A 22,360-nucleotide genomic window follows, 5' to 3' on the forward strand; every position below is an offset into this window, starting at 1 on the left:
TGACTGATAGTTCGATAACTTATTTTAGTTTTGCGTATTTAAAAACAACACAATCAAATGACAACGGGAGCATTGTTTTAAGACAATTTATAAATCATAAAGAAATGATAATGATTTGTGCCTTATTATATTGATGAATATTGATACTAGCGGTGGTCTTCTATTGATCTTTTCGGACCAGATCTTTCTGTAAAAGGTGATAATTGTCACACTTAACTGCTGATGAACCCGGTTGATCGGAGGAAGGGCGACATCTCGTCGATGGAATAATATTATCTATCGATTTTGTTTGATTTCATTGGTAAATTGTGTGTCAATTATGACACGTGACTCCTTGGTTCTTTGTTTGTAATTTTTAACTTTCTTTCTCACACACAAGAAAGTTTTTGCAGAGGACGCTTTTGAAGCACACAGAGTTCAACATCTCGTGACTGGACTTAACGGATAAGGAAAACAAATACTACAAATATTCGTCAATAGAATTAACGTTTATATATGTGTGCAAACTAGCCGATTCTTAAAAAATAAATTCTTTCAAGATGTGTTTTGTGTCAAATATTATGTGGCAACTAATCTACCGATGAAGGAATATTAAATTTTCTAGACTTTTTCAGAAACTTGGACTTTTTATAAAAACTTGATAAATCGCTCGATAACCTTCCGAATGCTACCGATTTTAAATTTGATACTGAGGTCGCATATCTAGTATTGTTTAGGCTTAATTTGTATATGTGTATTATTTCTACCAGTAACCAGAGACATATATATATAATATATATCTCTGCAGTAACATATAATACATATTGTAGTATATGTCTCTTTTAAAAAAAATTAAATTCTATGTTTTATAAACCAAGTGAATTATGACTCGTGCAATTCCGGAAGTTTCAAAGAGATACTCAAAGGAAACGATCGTTTTAATATGCTATGCGAATGAACCATCATAACTTCCCGAGAATAGAAGATTTTGATGGATAAAGAAATTCACGCAGTACATCAAACAGAAAAGAGATCAAGAATCGATTTTGTAGACCTGATTTTTTTTATTAAAACAAAATTATTAAAATACATGTATAATTATATTTGTCATATCATAGCTTGACCAGTAAAGCTATGGCAATATTTGTCCATATGATCTGCACCTTTCAAATATATCAGCAAATTAAAAGCAAATATAACTATTTACCATACATTTCTAGCTGCCTTAAATATCTTTCTTTATAATATCTTTGTTTACATATTCAAAGTTACATATGCCCAATATATTTACACATACATTTGTAGCTGTCTGAAATATCTTTCTTTATCATTTCTTTGCACATGTACTCAAAGTTACATATGCCCAATATATTTACACATGTCATTGATATTATTATTTGACCACATTTCTTAATTAAACAAATTGTCTGCAAATCTATGTATTTACCATACATTTAGGAATATGTTCAAAGGCTTTTGATATGTTCTGATTTGACATACATTTCAGCCGACTATAAAGACTTACAAATATATTCCTTTACAATACATTTGACAGGTCTTTGCATATTAAAGGAAATGATGCTTTACACCCCTCTATAAAGTTCTCGTTTTGAATTGGTTTACATACAAGGCAAATGTAGATGCACCTTACACTTTATAACCCCTATAAAATTATTTGAATGATGATGATTTGCTACCTAGACAAAGAAACACATTTGCGGATAAATTTACATCATAGAAAAATACATGACAAAGATTTCCATTTGCAGAGGTATACAAATACATAAGTTTGCGAAAGTTTTGAGATGGTCATAAATATATGCAAACTCTAAACTTTAAAATGGTTTGATTAGGTGTTAATATATTTTATAAACCGCGGTCTCTCATAACCGCCCATAGGAGGGTATAGCACAAGAAATGTTGATATTTACTACATGTAAAGACAAGATAAACTAAATGCAGCGGTTTGTAAATATATGTAAATGTCGGTCTCTGAATACGTTTACATAACATTTGCATACCTCTTCAAATCCGGGATTTCGTGTAGTGTCGTATCCTTTGCTTTTCTTTTAAGCAGATAAATTATATGCAGTCTTTTTCAAGTTCTGTTTAATTGTTTTGAATCAAATTGAGAATAGAAATATGGAATGTGTCAAAGGAACAACAACCCGACAAAAGAGCATACAACAGCCGTAGGCCAACAATTTGGCTTCATCACTGTGAGAAAATTGCAGCATGCTTTAGCTGGCCCCTTAACAAAAAAGTGTAGTTCAGTAAAAATGAACGTCAAACTAAACTCCAAAACATATAAATGAACTGAAATTAAAAAAAACATACAAAACTAACAAAGGACAGAGGTTCCTCACATGTGACAGGAGATTATACATCAAAGGTGAGTCAAAAAATCTACATCATAGACGTAATTTCTTACTATTCCATGATATAGACATATACCACATATTAACTTATTATCTGCAAGGCGGGTTTTCAACTGCTGCTTAGTAAAAGGGCGGAAATTTTAATGAATATTAAATAACTAAATGTAAGCTTGAATAATGTGTGAACAGTCGACATTGGTTTATCCTTTTAGCAGGTAAATGTTTAAAAGATCAGAAATCTTAGAATTGAGAATAGAAAGGTTGTTCAATTTAACTAAAATAACATAGATTAACTGCTTGTATACTTCAAAACCAAAGTGGAAAAGAAAGCATAAATACAATGCAAATCAAAGCAATTAATTTGAATACATTGCATGTAATATTTACCAGAACCATAATGCAGTTCTAAACATTCGGAACTTGCAATTGGTCTTACGTAATTCTTAATATTATATCATTTTTATACTCAAATTAACATCTTTGACATTTTCAATGTATTTTGTTTTAATCAAATGTAGAGTACAATCTAAAAGCTGTGTATACCTTATTCAAAATTGAGGAAAATGATTTTAAAAGGACATTGCTTTATCTAAATTATATTTGAGACATTAGACTGCATTTTTGCTTCCACACATTGCTATAAGATAACAAAAATTTACTTAAATAATTTTTCATATTTTTCGATTATTAGGTAATGTTACTATTTAATCGCAAGCGACCTAAAATAGTACTTCAAAATTGGTCCAATGCGTCGAACGTAAACAAAATCAACAAAAACGACAGAATTAAAACACATGCGAAAAAAAACTCAATTGAAGATTGTAAATCAAACACAATGAAAACGAAAAATGTCCTTTCCCCACTGTAAAAGAATCGACCAATATTCAAAGGCACGTGTAGACTTGAACAGAGATAGAATACAAGAACATCACTTATTTATTTTTTATTTTTCAGTTGCAGGAGGATTTGTCTTTGCTCTATTATTTGATGAATGGACAAGCAAAAAGCTCCAACCATTGGAAATGTACTTTTGCAGAAAACATAAAGGTAGGTACATCTTTAAACAGCGAAATAAAAAAAAACCACAATCACCGCGTACAGACATTTAAAGCCGTTCAAGCAGAAATTTACGGACAAAATCAGTTAAAAAATTTCTTAAACGCTCTAAATAAATAGATCGTTTAAAGAAGTGTCGTGTATGTTTCTATGTAAGGATTCGATTGTTTGAAATCGTAATGATCACCAAATCGCTGTGTTTTTCTATGTCATTTTATACCTGCTGATTGAATTTTTTTGTAGTTGCATTTCTTGATGTTCTACTTACATTAAGTAACCTCCTGACTGTTTCGATAAGAAGGTATACAAAGTATACACATCGCCTTATTACTTCTCTAAATTCATTAGGAATATAGGTATATACAGCTGTATCAATGTCAAGCCTGGTGAAAACATTTTACTTTGATAAAATCCGCTGCTTCTTTTAATTCTGATGTCAAATCTGATATTATTATATAGCCAATGTTGGATATTCTGCAACAGTCGGGACACTTCCACAATATTTTAAAATTCCTCAATTTTCATAGCAACATTAAATTTGTTTCCCTTTGACTTATAAGCTGAATTGCTATATTTCAACAAAATAAGATTGGTAACTGACAAATTTTATATTTGAAATTGACCAATGCAGTTTACAGTAAAACATGTACATGTAGGCTAATTAGGACGAATAATGAATAATTGTTAAGAGTAAAATTACAAAAAAATTATCAAGTATGAGGGAATGTATGGTACATTCGTCAACATGGTTTTTGAAAAAAAGACAATTCACCGGTCCAACCTGTACAATAATCAATTCAATCTAAATATTTATATTGATAGTAAGTGGAAGGAACTCAGGAAATGTGTTAGTTATAAAGGAATTTTTTGGAAAATGTTCTATTCTATGTTATACTGGATAACACCATACTTTTTATTTATCTACTCTGAATAAAATTGAGAATGGAAATGGGGAATGTGTCAAAGAGACAACAACCCTACCAAATAGCAGAAAAGAGCCGAAAGCCACCAATTGGTCTCCAACAAAGCGAAAAAATCCTGCACCCGGAGGCGTGCTTCAGCCGGCCCCTTAACAAAAATATGTACTTGTTTAGTGATAGTGGACGTCATACTTAACTTCGAAATATATAAATGAGCGACAATTCAAAATCATAAAAGACTAACAAAGGCCAAAGGCTCCTAACTTGGGACAGGCGCAAAAAGGCGTCGGGGTCAAATAAAGGCAACAGTAGTATACCGCTGTTCGAAAGTCATAAATCGATTGAGACAAAACAAATCCGGGTTACAAACTAAAACTGAGGAAAACACATCGAATATAAGAGGAAAACAACGAAACAACAGAAACACTAAAGTGCAACAAAAAGCCAAACGACAATGCAACACACACATAAACGAACTATAAGATAACAATTGCCATTTTCCTGACTTGGTACAGGACATTTTAAGAAAAAATGGGTGGTTGAACCTGGTTTTGTGGCTAGTCAAACCTCCCGCTTTTATGGCAGTGTTAAATATAACACTAAAATGACAACATTTCATGACAGGACTACAATACAAATAAATGGAAGAACATTCAGGACAGAGAAATACACAAATACAATAGAACATTTCGACATGCTTATAGTTATTCAAGGTACCAGGCTTATAATTTCGTCTACATAAGACTAATCACTGACGCTCAGGTCAAAATAGTAAAGAAAGCCAAACAAAGATGAAGAGCATTGATTATCCAAAATTCCAAAAAGTTGAGCCAAATACGGCTAAGGTTATATTCCTGGGATAAGAAAATCCTTAGTATTTAGAATAATTCATACTTTTGCAAACAGTCAATTTATAAAAATGACCATATAATTGATATACATGTCAACACCGAAGTGGTGACTAACTACAGAATAAAAACGAACACATGAAACAACCTAGGTCGGCACATAAAAACTGCACAGCCGAACCACGCATTGTATGTCACCCGACTAGATCGACGCACAAATGTGACGTCACAGGTTTTGTGAGATCTCAACCCTCCCCTATACATCTAGCTATTGTAGAAAAAACAGCAAGTCGCACAGTAAATATCAGTTTAAAAGAAGTCGGAGTCTGATGTCAGAGGTGTAATACCCCAATGAGTTTCCCTTTTTAGTCTTTGTTAAATTTGCACTTTTCAAAAAATTGTGCAAAATTCATCTTTGTTTTAAATAAAGAAATAATTGGCATAAGTAATGCTTTATCCAGTCCAGTACTATAGACAAAACGTAACATGACATTTCATTGCATATAAAAAAAAACCATTACTGGAAGTTAACCAATCAAATGTTCACCTCTTTTTAACTTGTGTGCAAAATTCGGTACCATGTAACCTCAAGTTTCCGAAATATTCTATACAAACTCAAAATAAAAAAAATATTGGTGTTTTGAAATACCCAAGATATATGTTTATGACCTAGAAATATTTTACTGCAATGAAATGCAGGATAAATAACCTACAACTGTCAAATTCAAGGGAATATCATTTTACGAACCTTGTCCGTATGAAACCCGTCACGTACTATGATTTGGTGGTATTACACCTAAAATCGACAAAAAAAAACCCAAACAAAATGACAATAATACATAGATTAACAATGCATTTTTAATGGCTGTCTTCTCTCATTCCGAAATCCAAGACCTACCACCTTGTTTGTTTAGGGTTATTATTATACTCACTTTTTAGATTGTCTTTTTAGAATTTCAACTTCGTTTTTATAAAACAGGTTCATATCATTGTCCTGATGTGTATGTGATATGAACTGCTTAACGCTAATCACTTAACTATCATCCTTCTTTCTTAAATGATAAAAATGCTACAATGTAAAATGGGTTTTATCATTAAAGGTAATAGATAAGGAATATTATATGTTTGTCATCATATGTACATGATTAATATATGATGAGTTTATTTATAATACAATTTTTCAAATATATTCCTTATAATCTATATATGAATGGTAGTCTAGGCGGGTTTTTTTCCGTCCCTTTTTACAGCAAAATAGCGCTCATTTCAGGTAAACAGTTAACATCTAATTTTTAAAATTTATGTTTAATTTACAGCAGGAAAAGAACGACTAAACGTAGAAGAACTTCAGCCAATAAAAAGGAGTAAGTCTATATGACAATTGGAATAAATTCCTTTTAAACTATCTTGTCTAATAGTAGTATTTTACTTAACTTATCAAATGTTAAATGTTAAAAAAAAAAGATATACAGAACAAGCTTTATCTAAACGTGACAAGCTGCTGGTATAACCTTTCTCACTATTTCATTATTCAGTAATCAATGTTAGTATTTCGCGGGTAGGTCTATAATAGGAAACTATAAGCAGTTGAACCGAATGGTTATCAACTGTAAATGTATGTTATAACTGTTTTATATGAACCTTAACTCCTTAGAATAAATCATAATCCATTGGTCAAAGTAAAATTGTGCATAGTAATGTTCTTTTTTATTTGGATCAGATGAACAATAGATCAGCTGTTATTAGGGTATAAGATAACTTTATTGTGTACAGGTCTGTCTTCGGGATACATTTGATCTTGATTTCATTGCCAGTGTTTAATGCGTTCTTTTCGTGGTTATATAGCAAAAAGCTAAATCACAAAAATACTGAACTCCGAGGAAAATTAAAAAAGGAAAATCCCTAATCAAATAGCAAAATCAAAAGCTCAAACACATCAAACGAATGGATAACAACTGTTATATTCCTGACTTGTTGAAGGCACTTTCTTATGTAGAAAATGGTTAATTAAACCTGATTTTAAAGCTAGCTAAACCTCTCACTTGTATGACAGTCGCATCAATAGAAAATTATTTCAAGGTGTAAATGTGCGTCTGAAGAGGTGCATCTTACTTTGATTTCATTAACATGGATTATTGATAATGTTATTGTTTTATGCTATTTATAGTAGAACCTTTATATGATAGAATTTGAACATGAATCAAATGATAATCAATTGACAATCGGTAAAGCAGGCGAGAGATTTAGATGTTTGAATTCAAGCATAGTTTTATTTTTTATTTTTTAAGAAATAACTTTGATATTTTAAATTTCAAAACATGAGTAACGTTTTGATCTACACAAGTATTCATTTAAGGTGAAATAACAGCAGACGAAATGAACTTTTTGCGGATAGTACATCTTCTGGTCAGAGTGGCTTGTCCAGTTGTCCGCAGTATTTTCAACAGTGAGATCCAACCTAACCAGTTACGAAAAACACTTTATAGGAACAAGCAAAAAATTGTTAAACGGTACAGAAAGAAAGATACATTCATCAATGACTTTCATTGGAGTAAATTATTTGCACCAGACATAGGTACAAAGTAAAATTAATAATATATTAGTGATATCAGGTTGTATAATTTTATGTTTAAGCTGGTAAAACATATTTTTCAAATTCACATTTGCACAGAATACACAATGAAACGAATATGCAGTAATTTTAAGTTGATATAACAAAACAAAACTAGTTTGACCTTAATATATCAAAAATAACCTGTAACTACTGCACCTTCGGATATTCGATCTTCTTAAATTGATGTTTTTTTTTCTTCATTGCTTACTGTGTTTTTGGTATAGAAATGAGGATATATGGTATGATCGCCAATAAGTCAATTATCCACGAAGATATAATGGGTGGGGGTATTCATATTTCATAAAGCAAAAGACAGATTAAATACGCCAAAGGGATATTCAAAGTCATAAGCTGAAAACAAACTGATAAATACAATAACGAAATTGTGTTTATTACTACCTGTAAAGTCTATGTTATATAGGCACATACGTTTTAATATGTATCATAGATCACACTTACTCGGTCAGTGTATGTCTATTTTTTTTTTAATAAAATTGTGAATAGAAATTAGGAATGTGTCGAACAATCCTACCAAAGAGCAGAAAACAACCCAATGTCACCTATGGGTCTTTAACACACCATTTCCACTTTTTTCATCTATGGGGAAAAGTTTGCAAAAGTTTTATCTAAAATTATTATGATGAACAAGAATTAAAATTTAAAAGAAAATATTATTTTTTTGCGTGATTCTATTTTTTCTCTTGATATTCCGAACTCATTTAAAGAGTTATCTTCTTATATTTTAAAGTTCTATTATTAGGTTTATCCTCTATATATTTCTTTATCTCTGTATAATCCGTACAAAAAGTATCTTTTTTGTCCAATAAGCTCACTGACCTATCATGTTTATCTGTATTCTGTAAATATCGCTATATAGATTACATTTTGGCAAAGTATGAACACATACTGTCATATTTTGTTTATGTTCCCATATCATCATAAGCATAAACGTATGCACATTTTAATGTTGTTGTTTTATGATTTGTACATCTACTGAATTAAATCATTGTTGGTAAATTGTAATTTTGTAATAATATCAATCGACTTGTTCATCTAGGACAAGCAGTTATATCAGATAATTTTGATATAAGACTAATGATATTTCTCCTGCGTACACTTGCAAACATTGAGGTTGGAGATTTATACCCAGTTTATTCTGATACAACAATAGGCGCAATGCTTTCCAGGATTCAATGCATAAGAAATGAAACATTTCGGAACTGTAAAGGACAACTCTCAGGATATACTTTCAATAAATTCTGGGATGAAATTGGACAGGTACGATATTCATTTATTTATTCAAAAGAAAAAACGACTCCTAGTAGCCAGCATGTTTAGGCACAAAAAATGATATTGGTTTCGTAGTATTTTAACCTTTTACAACACAATAGTGTGATATTGAATTTGAACACAACAAATATTGTAAATAAAACAATTCCTACGAATTTATGAAGATTCTTACTACGATTAAACTAGCTTGGGCGTACTCCGATATATGAAAGAGAAGCAGAAAGTGATATTCAAACTCAGAAGTCGAAAATAAACTGACAACACCATGGAAAAAAATTCAAAACCAAAAGACAACAACAGTAGGAAGAACTCAAAATAGAAAATCTATAATGGACAATAAATATACCTAAATCTTACTTTCGTATTTAATCTTTGCACATTTTAATTTGATGTTTATTTTCTTTTTGTCCATATCTATCAGTAAGAATTATATCGATGCGAAGTGGAATATTTAGATTGCTAGTCAGTAAATGGAATTATCAGTGAATTTGTTTATGAAACTACGTTAAAAACTGTCAAACGTGTATGTTATATGTCCTTTATTTTTGCGAAATAGAATGACCAGAAACTTTAGGAAACAAAAGCTGACCTACCTCTCATAAGGCGCCCCAAGTAGTTATTTATTGGATATATAATCGGGAGTAACATATTATTCCCTTGCTTAACCTATTGTCATATTTATAAAAAAATGTTATTTATTTAACTTTGTTGCGTTGTTTATTTGAATTATAACCTGTTTTTTTATAAACTATAACAAGACTTTATATCTTTATATTTTTAAACAAGAAATTATTATAAAGAGGAATAAAATGAAGCCGTAGAGCAAATATTTAAAACAAAAATTATATCAATTTGCTCTTTCAAAGTTTTCTGATATTTTATACATTGTTTTAAATTGGTGCATTTGAATTTTCGGTACATTGAATCAACAATACCAGCTTAACCTGTATTTATGAAACCGATCCAGTTACAAACAGAAAATTCTAATGTTAATTGTTATGCAATCAAACTTTATTGACAAATGACAAATGATTGAATTGAGTCCATTTATTTTTATCTAGAAAAAAGAACTAGAAATGGTTTAACACACGTTATCACCATTTAGGAAAATGCATTATTTGCTCCCTGTCTTTTCTGCCCTTTTTTTTTTTTTAATTTAACACTATTTGAAACTTTTTAGCCTACATCATATCATGTGGAAAATGAAGCTCATCATGGTTTGTTTTTATCCTACTCTTCTTCGACATCGTTTGATTTGTCTTTCTAAGATATTTGTATATCCAGTCATGTGGTAGAAACAATCAGTCGGAAAAACGAAGCCTGATTATCAAGATCTTTGCATTTAAAATTATCAAATTCTGCTACATTGGAGGCTCCTTCTCACAAGAGTATATAATGATAAATATTTAATTTCTACAGGGTATAAGACCTAAAATATCGCCCTTTATAAACTGATAAATACCGTTATAAAGAGAAATACAAACTAATTACACTAACTCATAGGACATTTTATTAGTATGTATTTAAACTTATTTTACGCAGGCAGTATTGAAGTTGGTATCGTTTCATCGAAGTGACCTAGGGAATAATCAAGAGAAAACACGATTGATTGGTAAGAATAAAATGTTATTCAACGTTTAGTACAGTATGAGTTCAAAAATTAAGAATAGTTAGAAAGTTTTTTTTTCACTGCAAAACTTACTATAAATGTTTTATATAGATATGTTGTATTTATTTTTATTTACTTTAGACAGACTTCTTGTGTTGAACCCTATAAACATCGACACTAAATCATTGCGTATATTTATTTATATATCTGAAAGATGTCCTGGTATAATACTTCACCAATTTATTTCTGAGTATTGCGTGTCAAAATCAATAACAATAGAAGACCTACTTAAACAAGAAAAACACCAACTTTATCATAAACGCATCAAAAATGAACCATGCTGTATATGCAGGACAGTCTCGACCTACAATAGAGTTATTCCGGAAAAGCAGTGGAAAGCATTGTATGAGGGAAATGACGGTAGTTATTCGCATTCCTGCTTATCTGAGCGTAAATTATGCATCGAACGTTTTACTCCAAAAAAGATAACAACATTGGATTTACCAGACTCAAGAGCTTTGATTCTTAATATACCAGATATTTTGACTTATATGATTGGTCGTCTAAACATTAAGAAATGTAGTCAGTTTCTGCTACGTAACCAGCATGTTATATATCATTCTATGATTGGGGAAATGTGTTGCAAATGTGATAAAGTACCTACTGAAAAAATAATTATCAACATAGAGGAATGGAACAAACTCTTTAAAAGAGAAGAACATACATCTTGCAAGACCGGAAGCAAGATTTGTTGCTGTCAGTACTCAGTAAGAAATGGAATTAAATTCAAAAATATTGAGGACATTTGTTTGTTCAAAATTTTTACCATTGCTGGTCCTATTGGTGTTCTTAACAATATTGAACAAAATGCACTTTTATACTTTCTAAATTGGACTGCTGATGCAAAACCATTACGAAAAGCGTTAACATACCTATTAAACATGATAAAAGATAAAATGTTTTCCGCAAGCATATCATCCTTCATACCTCCGGAGTCGGGAGAAACTTCATCGAAAGAATTAGATTCAAGTAGGTGGATTGCTCGACATTTGCGAAAACAAGAGGTATGTCTGCTGTTTTTGGTTAAACTATTGATAATTCTAAAGATATGTTAATTTTTTTTTATAAATATAGTTTGTGCATTGTGTCAATATTTCTATTAATAAGCATATACATATAGCAGATTAGCAGTTTTGATATTTCTACTTTTATTGGACATATCACATCCTATTATAATAATCACTGAACAATAATAGAATGTTTCCCAATGATAATGAATTGTTAATATTAGATTTGTCCTGATTGAAATTGGGTTATAGGGGTATTGTATGTAAGGTGATTTATCAAGGAAACATTCAGGATTTTTGATTATATGATTTCATATTTGTAGACAACAGCAGAACAACAACTTCAAATTCTGATACGCGATGAAGGTATTTTATGTTATATTAATAGTTATAGGCAGGACCGATTTGCTTTAAGGGCAACACCTTACATCGTATAATCTATAATGTCAACTTCCTAATTGAGAACTTTCTATTTCTATGTATCAACAGTCTATAAATGCCTGCATAAAGAGTATATATATCCCAGTTGATATGATATTCCAAGGCTTGTATTTCCTTTCATAATTCCATGTTCGAGGGTTGCTGCTCACAAGGCAGCTATTAAACCAAGGGTTACAAGTGGTTGAAGTTTAAATCAATCCTTTATAAATTTTACGGACGTCATAACGAGTTGATAGACTGTTACGGCGTACCAATTGTCGTAAACCACAATCCTGTCATCTTTTCTGTTAATGAGAACTACCGAATAAGACTTATCACTGGGTTTGTACTTATATGAGCAATACGTGTACGACGGGTACCTCATGTTGAGTAAGATTTGCTTACTTTTTTGAAACACCTGACATCACCCTCTGTTTTTGATACCGACTGTGTTGCTCAGTCTTCAGTTTTCTGTGTTGTGTATATTGTTGTGTTGTGTATTGTGTTCTGTTGCTTTTCAGGTATAATCCACCATTTTGTGCATAAGAACATGCCTGTACCAAGTCAGGTATATGATAGTTGTTACCCATTCATTTGATGTGTTTGGGCTTGCAATTTCATAAGGGACATTCCGTTTAGAATTTTCTCAGAGTTTTTCTTTTTTTTTTTATTATACCTTTTTTAAGAACATGAACATGATGAAGTTCAAAGACAATATTTTTATGCATTTTCGGTTTAATTTATAGTCTTCTATTTTTCATATCATGGACAAGGCATGATACAGCAACGTCATACTTTTATGTCAATCCGAGTCCATTTATGACACATTTGTCAAAGAAATGCACGTGACTCCAACAGCAAAATATATTACAACGTTTTGTGCGCGTATACATACTTTTACTTATTTTTTTCATTTTTCACACATTGTTTTGATAAGATTGCCGATAAAAAGAATGTTTGTTTATATACAGACGACATCAGCCTTGATATCAGTCCGTCCTTGCGCGGTCACTAGATATTCTTGTTACTAAAGTCAGTATCAAAAACATAATGCAATTTTCCAATATCATATTTTATTCTTGGACAATGCTTCACAAAATAATGAATTTCAACAGTGAAGGCTGATCATAACAGATATCATTTAATATTGTTTTTATATATTTCGTAAAAGAACTCATAAAAAAACCTAGCTTGACATTTTTTTTACAGACAGACGCGATTTTCGTCAAAAAAAAAAGACTCACCAGAGACACTTGAAAAAAAAATCGAAAATAGGGAAAATAAAATTACAAAATGAATTATGATGTTAAAGAGAATTGAGGACCTGAAATTCCGAAATGCAGCTAATCTATTCCTGTGGAAGAAAAATCTTAAGACTTCCGAAAAAAAATATTGTCTTTAAACATTAAGTTTTTAATTAACCATATCAAAGACAATATATGTCAACACAGAAGTGATTTCTACTTGGGAAGTAATACCACAGGGAAGGGAACTTCAACCAGTCCCTGGTCGTATACATGTGTGTGCCTTATTACCAGATAAAAAATACACCAATTTCATGAATAAAAATTCCTTACATGAACAAAAAAAAAAAAAAATATTCTTGCTTAAAGTATTTGTATTTGTTACATTTCTTAAATCAAAATCAATAAGTAAACTTGCATTGGTATATTGAAAGCTACTTGGTTTAAAGTTTAACAATTAAATACAGCTATTTGTAAGATCCAGGCAGGGGGTGATTCATGTATGTCTCAGAACTGCTTTATTTTTTATATAATGGAGAGCTAAGATTGAAATAAAGGTTGCAAGCTAAATTTTTTAATTTTGTTGAACGGTTGCTATGGAAACATGCAGCCATTAATTTCAGGAATTTATGATGAAATCAGACATGAAAAATCGGAAAATGTCTGCTTTTTGGTTGCAGCAATTTTATGATAATGAAAATTGCAAGAAAAAAATAATTTCAACACATAATTTAACATTATTTGAAGTTTATATTTTAATGTTCATGTTGTGATTTTTATTTTTATATAAGACTAAAATGGTATTTCAAAAAGTTGCAAAAATCTGCATTTTCACATTTTCTGAAAACAGCTTAAATATCATATTTTAAATCAAGTAAAATTGACATTTGGCAGATCATATTATTACAAACTATGATTGCAGCTTAAAGTTCATATATTTAATTATTGAAAACAGAAAAAAAACATCTGGATTTTTTTCTATTTTTTTGTTACCATGGCAACAAAAATTTGTAAAATTCATAAAAAATGACAAAACAAATTTTTGCTATTTGTTATATTAATGCAATTTAACAGACTATAAAACCTATAATTTGTTTGAAATTATAAAAAAAAATATACTAGTTTTAATTTAAATGGCTAAAAGACCATGGCAACAGAAAAAAAGCCCAAGCAACCGACCGGATATTGCTGAAATAATTCAGAATCAGCATCGAACACATGGAAATAAATGTATTGAATGCATTTAAAAAGTGGAGTTTGACTTCTAAACTCAACAGTTAGGTAGTTCACTCTGCTTTTGGTAACCATGGAAACAAAAAAGTTCAAAATTGATACAAATTATTACCTTATAATATCTGTTTTGCAGCACTATAAATGTACTTCTTTCAACCATAATCAACAAGCAATTATATTTATCTATATTTGCAACTCTTATCTCTTGATTTCATGAAGTGGTCATTTGGTTATTGTAATGATAATGTATGGCATAGAAATTTTAGATGGAGGGACAGAGTTAATAATGTAGGACTGCTGAATTTGGTGGTTCCTAAAAAAATTGTATTCCTTATAACATGGATTTTTCTCAATATCTCAAAAATAAAAATTGCATTTTGGTCTAGAATTGCAAAAGTAAATGCATGCAATAATTTCTGGTTTAACAGTATCATCCTGGCAGAAACAATTTTCCAGTGACACATCTATTTGATAGACTTGTGATTTTACTGTTGACCTGCAGAACTCAAAATCATTATGATCTTCCTAGTCATCTCTCAAGTTTCATCCCAATCATTACAGGGAAACCTTATGACCAATTGGAAATATAAGGATTCTTCCAGCTAATAACAGTCGTCTTAATGTAATGAATGACAACAGTGCACTTGTCACTTTCTCCCATTCCAGAATATGACCATTGAAACACAGGGCTCATGTCTGACATGAAGCAAGACATTCTTACTTTATGGAGCATCTGATGTTGAAACTATGAAAACGTTGAAAGTCAATGACCCATTACTGAATATGTTATGCCTTTTAATACAATGGATACTATAAATCATCTATATACCAAATATCATTGATTTGACATTATTAGTTTCCCTTACACTAACCATATAAATGTTAACCATGTTAATAAACCATGAATGACTAAAGGTTAAGGCAAATCTTTTTTTAAACATAAAATAAACATTGAATATATAAGATAAAAACTTATCAAATGACATATGAAAAATATTTTATAACCAAAAATACTTCATAAGCAATATTTGATTTGCGGTAGGTCAAGTTTACGAGTTTATTCCATCTACGCCAATAACTTATAACCTTACGACTTTTTACAATGCGCCAGAGGGTTCCTGTTCTGCAAATTATGTTTTATATCCATAATGAATTTGTTTCATCAAAAGTTAAAAGCTACCAAAATAATTTTTATAGAGTAACATGAATTCTGGTTTTAGAATTTTCATATATCATCTGTCATTTGAAAAGATATAATTTTATTTTAAAAATATTGCTTAATATCATATACATGTAACAGTCTGGTTATTTCCTTTAATACAGTGACATGTCATGATCTGTTTTGATGAGTCAACCTCTACAACTGTACACTGACAAACTTTGACTCCTGTTGCATCCGTTATTGCTGCCTGCATTTTAAAAGGACTGGTGATTTTTTTTCCTTGATGATACATACAAGCACATTTTCAATCGCATATGGGCTATCTTTGCATCACAGATACTCTTTCCTGACTGTGCTTCACTTAAGTTGTAATGTGTAACTCTTATTCCTGAAACATAAAATAGATTTTTTTTTATCACTCTTAAAATTTATCACGGATATTACATCTGAAAAGTGTACAAAAAGAAGAACTCTAATAACAATAACATTTCTTACTAAAAAAAAATAATTATCAAAATTGGTACATTGTCTGCATCTGTTAGTCGAAATTTATATATCCTTGTTTCACATCAAACTGTTCGACACCTTCAAATTATTGTACTGATATTTTTTGTATTACATACAGCAAACACCAGCTTTATATGAAAAATGACCATCATGCTTCAAACTTTGAACTCCTGATTTTGATGATTTATCAGCAGATCACAATTCAAACAAAACTTTGAACTTTGATAAGGAGATAGTCATTCCAACTTTTCAATAAAGATTGGAATCTTGTGCACCTATGCCTGCTTTTTTTTTAACTCTTAACCTAAGTGTTGACTGGCTAGTTATAACAAAAAACAAACAACTTATACCACTTGGCCACTGCGGCCCACATTTTTATTGTTATATTGTGATGTTTTTAACAAAATTCTGAAATGGTCTTTTCTTAAGACGAGCATTCTCCAGATTGACAAATAAAGTTAAATTTTGAATGAGATTAACAAAGGATAACATTAAAGCAATTTATACATGAAAAGTCTTATTTTTGCTCTTTTATTTATTGAACTCTTTTTTTCTGTTTTAATAAAAGGACCGAGTTCCAACTTCCCCCCTGTTGAACAGATACTAATTTTCCAAGGAGCATAACTCTTAAAAAAAAAATTGATCATTCATTATTACAGAACTTGTCCAAGATATTACTGATATGTACCTACAGTATAAGTTTTAAACAAATTTGGAAAGAATTGTACCTGTGAGATTGCTAGAGGCCATTTTCCATAAATTTAGTATTTCCAAGGGAAATTACTCTTTAAGAAAAAGTCGATCGACCACAATTATAGAACTTGTTCGAAATTTGGCTAAAATTTACCTATAGTACATGTTAAATAAAAGTCTGGCAAGAGTTGTACCCATTAGAGCGCTGTGTAGGCCATTTTCCATAAATTTAATATGTATAAGGGAAATAACTCTTTTAAAAAATGTTGAATAGCCACATTGTAGAACTTGTCCAAGATATTGCTGATATTGAGATATAGTTGAAGTTTTATAGATTTCACCCTGATGAACATTTTTACCCCATGTCAGATTCGCTCTAAATGCTTATTTTCAGAGATATAAGCAAAAAACTGCATTTTATTACTATGTTCTATTTTAAGCCATGGCAGCCATGTTGGTTGGCAAGCGAGGTCGTGGGACACATTTTTAAAACCAAATACCCCAATGATAATTATGGCCAAGTTTGCTTAAATTTGGTCCGTTAGTTTCAGAGAAGAAGATTTTTTTAAAAGTTAACGGACGACAAATGTCGACAAGTTTAAGAAAAACTCACTTTGCCTTTTAGGCTAGATTAACTTATAAAGGAAATAACAAATTCCCTGACTTCACTATGGGGGTAGTATATTTATCTGAGATGATACTTCATTTAGTCCAAGTGTAGCAAAAGCAACTAACAATTACTCTGCTGTGGTCTCTTGTATTATTTGTAACAGGCACTTCAATTGTCTGGAAAAAATCAATATTTTGTTTGCATTCACTAAATTAACAACATCCCTAAAAATATAACAATTTGTACAATTAGTGATATTGTTTGAAAATTTAGATTAGATAAATATAACTTTAAAACTAGAGGCTCCAGGGAGCCTGTCTCGCTCAACTGATAGTTTTGTTAACATTAATGCATGAAATAATGCAACCATTATACTTTTGCTTTAGTTTCAGAGATTTAAGCCAAAAACCATATTTTACCCCTATGTTCTATTTTAAGCCATGTCGGCCATGTTGGTTGGCAGGCTTGGTAATCAGAACTTTTTTATATAAGATATCTTAATGATGATTGAGGCCAAGTTTGGTTAAATTTGTCTCAGTAGTTTCAGAGTAAATGATTTTTCTAAAAGATTACAAAAATTTACGTAAAATTGTTAAATATTGAATTCGTAGATCTTAATTTGCTGAACATTAGAGCTGTTTACAATTTATCTCTATCTATAATAATATTCAAGATAATAACTAAAAACTTCAAAATTTCCTTAAAATTACAAATTTAGGGGCAGCAATCTAACTACTGATTGTCTAATTTGTCTGAAAATTTCAGGGCAAATAGATCTCAGACTGATAAACATTTTAACCCCTTGTCAAATTTACTTTTAATGTTTTAGTTTCAGAGATATAAGCCAAAAACTGCATTTTACCCCTATTTCTACTTTTAGTCATGTGGGCCATGTTGGTTCGCAGGCGGTGTCATCAGACACATTTTCTAAACTAGATACGCTAATGATGATTGTGGCAAAGTTTGGTTAAATTTGGCCCGGTAAATTCAGAGGAGAAGATTTTTGTTAAAGATTACAAAATTTACGAAAAATTGATAAAAATTGACTATAAAGGGCAATAAATCCTTAATGGGTTAATTGAAATTTTTGTCATGTTGACTTATTTGTAGATCTTACTTTGCTGAACATTATTGCTGTTTAAAGATTATCCCTCTCTATAATAATATTGAAGATAATAACCAAAAACTGCAAAATTTTCTTAGAACTGCCAATTTAGGGGCAGCAACCCAATAAAAGGTTGTATGATTCATCTAAAAATTGCAGGGTAGATAGATCTTGACCTGATGAACAATTTTCCCAACGGCTGATTAACTCAAAATGCTTTGATTTTAGAGATATAAGCCAACATCTAAATTTTACCCCTATATTCAATTTTTTTCCATGGCGGCCATCTTGATTGGCGGGCTGGGTCAAAGGACACATTTTTTAAACAAGATACCCCAATGATGATTGTGGCGACGTTTGGTAAACTTTTTTCGAGTAGTTTTAGAGGAGAAGATTTTGTAAAAGTTAACGATGGACGCCAAATGATGAGAAAAGCTCATTTGGCCCTTTGAGCCAGGTGAGCTTAAAAGTGTCTCCAAGGATGAAATTAATTGGAAAAATTGTATTTTTGTGTGCATTTTTGTATTCTTCAAAAATTAAATGAAGTTTATTTGTAGAACAGTAAGGTACATGTATTACAAATTTTATTCAAAATAGTTCAACAATGCTTTTCAAAATAGAGAGCTCCAAAATTATACGGGAAAAGGGAGATAATTTCAGGCAAACTAACAGATTTTAAAATTTAGTTTTCTACACTTTTAGTATAAAAACACAGTTTTTTTTTACATGATAAACATAGAGGAGATATAAATCTTTAATTTGGTGCATAGTTATACATGGTTCTTAGTTGTTCAACCAAATAAGCATCTTTGAATAGTGTACCATTTACAAAGGAATAATAGGATCAACTAGTGACTTAATATCATTATTTTTTTTTGTATTACTATTTGTTGGTGACATTTTTTGGTATATTCATATCTTTAATACTATAATGAAGATTTTTATACAAAATAAACTGAGAATTGGTATATTGGATGAATCACTTTTTTTGAGATATGCCTGGTTCTTACAAATAGCTGTACTTAATTTCATTATTGTCCTTTCATTTCAGATCGGCTGATCGTAAGAAGTGTACTGATCCCTAAAGATTTTTCTCCACCTTTAAGAATGCAAGTATCTCGTTAATCATTCTGAAAATTCGTACAAATAATTAAAAATTAGATTTAATAAACAGTTAAAAAAGCTGAAAAATGGTCTGTTGTAAACAATGTTATTAGTGAAAATTAAGCGTCCAGAATTTCCTTATTTAACAAACAGATTTTAGAGGTATTACTAAAAATTCGTTGATTTTATCCTTTGACAACACTGCTCAGAGTCTGAAAAGACCATATTTTTTTGCTCGACCAGCAAGGTGGAGCACATGTCTTACTTGACAAGACTCGACATTATCTCGACACTGTTAATTGTACTTAACTTAATTGTACACCAGGTTGGTCTCAACTTTACTTAATGAGGCTAATGGAGAATCTTGGATTAGTCTGTATAAAAAATAAAATCACAAAAATGCTGAACTCCAAGGAAAATTCAAAACGGAAGGTCCTTAATCAAATGGCAAAATAAAATGATAAAACACATCAAGCGAATGGACAACAACTGTCATATTCCTGACTTGGTACATGCATTTTCAAATGTAGATAATGGTGGATTGAACCTTGTTTTATAGCGCTAAACCTCTCACTTGTATGACAGTCGCATCAAATGCCATTATATTTACAACGATGCGTGAACAAAACAGACATAATAGGTAAAATTGTCAAAATAAGGGGTAGAGCAGTCACCACCGTGTCACAATCTCCATAAGAACAAAAACAAAAAAATATTAAACAAAGAGCACAAAAAAGCATCTATCAAATTTAACAACCACATTCATTGCTTACTTATATATGTATTTTAAATCAAACCATAAAGGATTGAAATATTTGAAGTCTTGTAACTGAATGGCATGGTTCACATCAACTCTAGTGTAGAGTCGCGTGTATGACGTCAGAATGTAAAAGTCACACAGGAAGATAAAGTTCAAAGTATTTTCAAAATTATATTAGAACAATAACATAATGGCATTATAATAGAACAATAACATAATGGCATTATATTAGAACAATTAAATAATGGCAGGATTTTAAAAAATACAGAGCCACGTCATATTTACCAAAGAAACACAAAAAGTCACACGTACAAAACACACCAGCAAAAATAAAAGATAATACAAACAACACATTGACGGGATGTATAAGTACCGAGCCACGTCAAATGGATATCACCGACAACAGACCAAACAGTAAAAGTAATATTAATAATAGAACAAAGACAAATAAAAGAACAATATAACACGTTATCAAGATGATAAACAACGTCAGTACGCAGAATCTATACACCAAGACTATCATGTATTATTTGTGAAGTTGATACGGAATTTTTATCAACAAGGTCTTGGCACCTTCCGATGAACATTTTTAGAAAAAGGACGAGACGTTCTTTGACATAACCCTGGTTCATCAATTTTATGCTCAGACACTGGTGACGTTTCACAAAGTCTGAGTAGGAGCTACAAGCTCTTGAATATCGAATAAGTTGGGAAATGTATATCCCATATGCAGGTGAAGTTGGTATATTGATACTAAGATGGGGTAAATTGATAATTTCAAAATTAAAATCGTCTCGTTTGTCATAGATTCGAGGTATAAGTCTAAAAATAAGGCAGAGGAAGCCGTGTCTGTTGTGTCTTTAATTTCTAGTTCTGGGGGATAAATTAATGGAACCCAAGCGGACAAGTTCGGATTGTTAATGGAAAGAACCCAGTGGGCACTCGACGTTATAACAACGTTTGAATTTGTTAAAATTTGGTCGTGACGTTGATCAACCTAAATTCAACGTTGATCTAACGTCATGGTATTCAACATTGACTTTACAACGTTGTTTCAACGTTGAATGTACGTCGTTAAAATCAACGTTTAAACAACAACGTTGATTCAACGTTGGGTAAATGTCAGTCATTTTCGACAGAAAAATCTCATTGTCAAAATTGAGGGGTACATATATATTTAATGAGCAGATCGGACAAGGGGCAGTTCAGTATTATAAACTATTGGATAATCAGTGGCTAATCCAGAACCCTTTATAATACTCATAAGGGTGTCCACTGACTGCCATAAACATGAGTGGGCTTCCTCCCGTCATGTTTCCATGATCCCTATATAATCAACCAAATTTTTTCCAACAAAAAGGGGTAGACCGGACTGTTTATGCATGGAAAGGAGTTTTGCGCAAGAATAAGGGAGGGGTCAGGAGAGATCACCGATAAGACATCTGCTTTTTCCATTTAATTTGTATTTGTGTTTATTTTTTAAGTATCTTTAAAAAAAAAAATTCAAAACCACTGTTTGATGATTCTCTTATTTTTAGGTGAATCTCAAAACCTGTTCATGATATTTTAATTGTATGTATATCTGTACTAATATGATATATTCCTAATTCGCTTTTACTGTTCTCAGATTTATTTTATATTTTCAAATCAAATCGATTTTTTTAGTTGCTTTCTTTCATTTAAAAAAATAAGAGAAATTTTTCGGTTTTATTTATTTAAATTATTTTTACCGATTAATATTTAACAAATATAAACGACCTT

General features: G+C 30.9%; 2 protein-coding genes across 2 annotated transcripts in view; both read left to right on the forward strand.

Annotated features, from left to right (window-relative positions):
• Nucleotides 1–7,767, forward strand: part of LOC127703825 (uncharacterized) — a 28,597-nt gene extending 20,830 nt beyond the window's left edge. Inside the window, exons 6-8 of the mRNA XM_052207901.1 lie at nt 3,312–3,404; nt 6,498–6,545; nt 7,538–7,767. Coding sequence (XP_052063861.1) covers nt 3,312–3,404; nt 6,498–6,545; nt 7,538–7,767 — 371 coding nt within the window. The remainder of the gene's footprint in view (nt 1–3,311; nt 3,405–6,497; nt 6,546–7,537) is intronic.
• A 1,088-nt stretch (nt 7,768–8,855) lies between these two features.
• LOC127703826 (uncharacterized) lies at nt 8,856–19,860 on the forward strand. Its single transcript, XM_052207902.1, has 4 exons — nt 8,856–9,073; nt 10,628–11,758; nt 12,085–12,127; nt 19,787–19,860. Exons 2-4 carry the CDS (start codon nt 10,793–10,795, stop codon nt 19,858–19,860), a joined length of 1,083 nt encoding a protein of 360 aa, XP_052063862.1. The 5' UTR covers nt 8,856–9,073; nt 10,628–10,792.
• Nucleotides 19,861–22,360: the final 2,500 nt, after the last annotated feature.

The sequence above is a fragment of the Mytilus californianus genome, unplaced genomic scaffold, assembly GCF_021869535.1.
Source record: "Mytilus californianus isolate M0D057914Y unplaced genomic scaffold, xbMytCali1.0.p SCAF_52, whole genome shotgun sequence".
Taxonomy (NCBI): Eukaryota; Metazoa; Mollusca; class Bivalvia; order Mytilida; family Mytilidae; genus Mytilus; species Mytilus californianus.

What these genes read in the sequence shown, in the direction of transcription:
- LOC127703826 (XM_052207902.1), top strand. Translation starts at nt 10,793, where the DNA reads ATGTTTTATATAGATATGTTGTATTTATTTTTATTTACTTTAGACAGA. An exon ending in GACATTTGCGAAAACAAGAG is followed by an intron (nt 11,759 to 12,084) that starts GTATGTCTGCTG and finishes TCATATTTGTAG; the next exon opens with ACAACAGCAGAACAACAACT. An exon ending in AATTCTGATACGCGATGAAG is followed by an intron (nt 12,128 to 19,786) that starts GTATTTTATGTT and finishes CTTTCATTTCAG; the next exon opens with ATCGGCTGATCGTAAGAAGT.